The sequence below is a fragment of the Temnothorax curvispinosus genome, unplaced genomic scaffold, assembly GCF_003070985.1.
Source record: "Temnothorax curvispinosus isolate PA1 unplaced genomic scaffold, ASM307098v1 QBEX01013945.1, whole genome shotgun sequence".
Classification (NCBI taxonomy): domain Eukaryota; kingdom Metazoa; phylum Arthropoda; class Insecta; order Hymenoptera; family Formicidae; genus Temnothorax; species Temnothorax curvispinosus.
In genome coordinates, this window is record NW_020223725.1 from 1 (window position 1) to 5162 (window position 5162).

Sequence of the window (5162 nt, forward strand, 5' to 3'; positions counted from 1 at the left end):
CTATCGCTACCATCCCCGAAGAATTCGAAAAATTTTGCCACCAATTTAAAAAAATCGTCCATTATTGAATAATTAAACCCATCCCTGAAAAATTTAGAAAATTTTGGCACCAGTTTCAAGAAAATCGGTACATTAATAAAAAATATCGGAAACAAAAACCTATATACATCATGGCAATCCCACTTATTATTTCCCGAAAAATTACGTATTATTTCCCAAAAAAATTAGACAAATTTTGTTACCAGTTTCTAAAAAATCAGAAACAAAAAATTATACACATAATGGCAATCCCCGGAAAATTCTACCCCTACCCATGACCCCTACTTTCTATATAATTATTTAAGATTCAGTACATCCTCGAAAAATTAGAAAATTTTTTGCACCGGTTTCAAGAAAATCGGTCTGTTAATGAATGAGTAGCTCGCTGTCGGACATTAAATACTTATTATTTCCCGAAAACTTACATATTATTTGCAGAGAAATTAGAATTTCTGAACCGGTTTCCAAAAAGATCGGTAACAAAGAATTATACACATCATGGCAACCCCTGGAAAATATTCTACCCCTACTTCATATACAATTCTTTGAGATTTGGTTCATTAACGAATGAATAGTTCGCGGTCAGACAGACAGACAGAAGTCAGGTACTTATATATATATATAATACATATATATAATATATATGTATATACATATGCCAGATATTTTTTTTACTTATTAATAGCTTTATATTGCTATAAGCATTTGCTATAAGCAATAATAATAAAATAATACATACAATATCAGAGACCACTATAACTTTCTGCAGTCTTATTCCAGCAGCAGTTAAATTTCTTGCCAAATATGATGTGTTGGTATCAATTATTTGTCCGCGTAAAATTTCATCTCCTATGACTATCAAACTTGCTGTACAGGTATGCTGTATCTGTTGTGACATATCGTTCTAAATTCTGTTTTCACTAAAATGAAAGAAAATTAAGAATAACTAGTGATTTTTCTGCATAAATAATATACAATTTATATTTTTCTTTATTATGTATTATATATATTTACAACATTTGTTTTATTTATATCTTATCTGATATTTCATAAAACTTTAATGAGATAATAGCATGTAAATATTGGAATAACTGAATGATGGAGAAAAGGTAAGAGAGATAAATAATAAGCATTATCTTACATCTTTTTGTAATATTTATTATAAAAATTGTAATAAAATAAGGATGTATATGTATATCTGTGTGATATTGACAAAAATTATTATATTCTTATTATATTATATTTTCTGTAATATATATTTAATAGAAAATAGAAATATATCATACATTATATTGTAATAGATATATTAAGGCTATTCATTTCTTTTTCTTTTCAAAGTTGTATCTGTTCCATCATTGAAGCTGTTACATCCGTTTGTGCTGGAGTCACCTTAGAGACCGAAATCTCTTTATTTGTTTGAATAGCTTTCTTATGAGTTTGTTTTGTATCAAGTTTTACTTTGGAATTAGATACTTGAAAATCCTTGTCTAATTTTCTTAATAGTTGATCCATATTGATTGTTTTGTTTTTCTTTGATATCTTATTTCCTTTTAGGTCAAACTTTAAAGCACAAAAATATATGTTTCATTAAAAATATTTTTCATTCATGCTTTATTATTGTATTCACTTTAGATCTGTTTATAGTAAAAATTGTCAAGTTTTTGCAAAATTAAATTAAATAAAAAACATATTAAATTTAAACATCCATTTAAGAAACAAATTAACTTTAAGTATCCATTTTTATTTTAAGTTTGATAATTTTATTTTTTAGATTGTTTAATAAATCAAAGAACACAATTGGTTTGACAAATATATCCAATAATATTATTAAAGTGCAATCTTATAACATATATATCTCATACATTCAAAATTTGTAATAATTTATCACTTACTTTCTTCAAATTAGTAATTATTTTTTGTGCCTTAGCTTTCAACTTAATACTGCGAGCTGTTGCAACTTTGAAAACATTTTTGTTTTTATGAATCCTCTTGTTCTTTTCCATTTTCTCTGTAACATTTGTTATATATCATTCTTTATAAACAAATTGTTATAGATCACTAGTGTTACTAATTTTAAGTTTCTTCATTGCTGGCTCCTCGCCTTTAACTGTTTCTAGTTTCAGTAAAAATGATACTCGAACCATTTGTTTATTCGGTGAAACATCCCTAATATCATGTATATTGACAATAGAATCAGTAGACAATGTATAACCAAGTTTTTGCTCAATTAATAACTTTCCAAGCATGCAAACATCATCTCCTTTATTTGCTTTTACGAAACAATATATATGAAATATAGGTGACTTAAGACAAACTTTTTTTAGTTCTTCTTGTGTAAACCAATTAGGTAATATATCCAAAAATTCAATAGCTGATGCAGGTAAATTCATTATTATGTGTTCAGAACCAGGTAAATCTTGAGCCCGTCTGGCCAAAATATCATCTCTAACAACTTTTCTCAAGAAATCTCTACCATCCATGTTAAAAGTTTTAAAATTATCTTTTAACCTGTTAACAGTAGCATTTTTTTTAAGCCACTTATAGGATTCAGGATTTAAATCATTAGCAAATACATGGATCTTTTTACGTGCAGCAGGAATTGCAAAGGGTCCCACTCCTGCAAATACGTCGTATAAAACATCACCTTGCGTCATAAATGTTATCATTCGTACATGTTCAGTAGACAGACGTGGATTCCAATAAACTTGTGCAAAGTCAAACTGATATGTACAGCCGTGTTCTTTTGCAACTGTTATTGTGTTTCTTTCACCAGCCAGGATTTCCATAGCAAAATACCGGAACGATGTATCAATTGTATTAATTTTATTTACTACTGTTCTTGCACTTGCAGTCTTATCAAGAAATACTTGACCAATAATAAATTTGTATGGCAAGTGTATATCACGTAAATTCAACTGTACAATATGTCCTACTAAACTGTATGCTGTAGGAACTTCAATATCTTTTGGAAGAATTGATTTCAATATTGTATCACGACGATAATTGTCATACTTTATTGTAATGTTCATTGTACTAAAATATTCATATTGATCTACTAGTACTTTTCTATCAGTTTCAGTAATATCTTCAAATTTTTTAACAATATCAGGATTTAGATAAACAATAGCTCCGTCGTTTATCTTTTGAACTGATTTAAAATTACACATCTTTAACAAATATTTTTTTAACACATGTATATTTTTTGAGATAGCAATGTCATGTAACTTTAATGTCGATACAGTCACAACTGTTGCAAATGCATCACGATCCAAGTATGTCATCCCACGGACAGATGCTGGAGGAACCAGCAAGGAAGTCATAGCAGTTGTATAAAAGCTGTACTGGTTATTCAAGCAGCTAGATTGCCGTACGCTGAAGAATCTGCCAATTGCCATATACAGGATCATACACTGTAGAACAATACAAATAACTGACCATAATAGCTATTTCATTAAACAATTCCTAATTTAATAATAATAAAAATTACAGAAGTAATAACAAAATATTATTTTCTACACATTAAAAAATACAAGGAAGAAAATCAAAGTATAAATAATATAATAAACTTTAAAAATCTAATAGCTGTATTATACAAGTGGAACATACATTTTGATTCAATTCACAAATTAATTTATATCACATAAATTATCTCTACATTCATATATGTTTACTAACAACTTTTATTGCATTTTTGTAATTTTAAATTATTTCATTATATGTATATGTATGTGTGTGTGTGTACACATATATACATATATACATATATATATATATATACACACATATATACATATATATATATATATATATATATATATACACATATATATATATATACATATATATACATATATATGTATACATATATATACATATATATACATATACTTACATATTATATAGAAATATACCTCAATTAATAATAATTTTCTAGTGTTTCTTTGATCCTGTATATCGACAAAAGTCTCTTCTTTTTAGCTGTATTTTCTTCCAATCTTTTTCTTTTTTCTTTCTTTCTTTTTTTGCTTCAAAAATTTCCTTCAAAGTATAAATATAATCCACTTTGTAAAATGTAAAAAAATATAGCTAAGAGAAACAGATTTGACTATATTATCATTTATTGATAATAGACATAAATACAACATTTTAATATATTGATAAACTAATGTAAAAACTACAAAGACAAAAACATACATGCTCTTGTAAAGATTACATTAAATTTTATATAAGGTTAAGATTAAGTCAAGTTTTAAGGTTAGAATTATACTACTATTATCATAAAATTATACTGATAGAAAACAGGATAAAAAAAGATTAAGAATATTTACCTGGTAACTGTTTTTAGAACTAATTCAATATTTAACACAGATATTCTGTTCCACAATTTTAGTTGAAGAAAAACAAAGACGAATAATCTTAATACTCAGTATTGATTTTGGAGAAATCCGTACCTCGTGCAATGAAAGCATCTAGATTCCTAGAGCTACGTCACAGTATGTACCATAGACAATAAACATAAGTAAAGAATAGACTGCGCGTTCCCTACTTCTCTCATGTAGAAAAGTGGGTGCTTTTCATTAAAAGTTGCGTTCCAAAATTCACTCTAGTTAACTAAAATGCTATAGTGTACATACGTGACGTAGGCTGCGGTCCACTTGACGCTACAAATGCTTCGAAGCATTCCTCTTCTCTTTTCTTCCAATGAAGAAAGAAGAAGAAGAAGAACGCTCCAAAGTATTTGTAGCGTCAAGTGGACCGCAACCGTAAACTATAGATTTTAGTTACCCAGAGTGAATTTTGGAACGCAACCAAGGAGGTTCGATGGCTTCATCGGAGGGAGTAGTGGGACGCGGGGGTTCTGGAAACAGCGCACTAGCGATTGAAGTAGTGGGAATGAAGGGGATTGCTCTGATTGGTCGCCGCGTGTATAATGCGTGCTGCTGTTCACGTCGTTCACGACCATGACAGTCTAGCAGACGAAAAATCAAGCAATTTATGCTTTAATAATTAATTTTTCTACGAAATGTGCAGTAATCTTCCCCTTTCTTTCGCTCATTTATTTGTAAATTATTAAGTTACATGTGCAAATTTCTTTTTCTTTATTATTTGCATTTTTTCTTGCA

The 5162-nt window shown here is 28.3% G+C and overlaps 1 protein-coding gene across 8 annotated transcripts; it reads right to left on the reverse strand.

Annotated features, from left to right (window-relative positions):
* Positions 1–755: 755 nt before the first annotated feature.
* Positions 756–4631, reverse strand: LOC112464123 (tRNA (guanine(37)-N1)-methyltransferase). Of its 8 annotated transcripts, XR_003041874.1 has the most exons (6): positions 4368–4604; positions 3951–4077; positions 3382–3449; positions 1932–2047; positions 1326–1599; positions 757–959 (listed from the first exon to the last, which is right to left on the reverse strand). XR_003041874.1 is itself a non-coding variant. In XM_025030935.1 (5 exons), the coding sequence occupies exon 3, from the start codon at positions 3444–3446 to the stop codon at positions 2088–2090; it is 1359 nt and encodes a 452-aa protein (XP_024886703.1). In that variant the 5' UTR covers positions 3447–3449; positions 3951–4077; positions 4368–4630; the 3' UTR covers positions 757–959; positions 1326–1599; positions 1932–2087. The 8 variants fall into 8 exon arrangements, 5 of the variants coding, with proteins under 5 accessions (XP_024886701.1, XP_024886703.1, XP_024886705.1 ...); XM_025030935.1 differs by having other exon boundaries at positions 1932–3449; positions 4368–4630; XM_025030937.1 differs by having other exon boundaries at positions 1932–3449; positions 3932–4077; positions 4368–4630.
* Between the last annotated feature and the right edge of the window lie 531 nt (positions 4632–5162).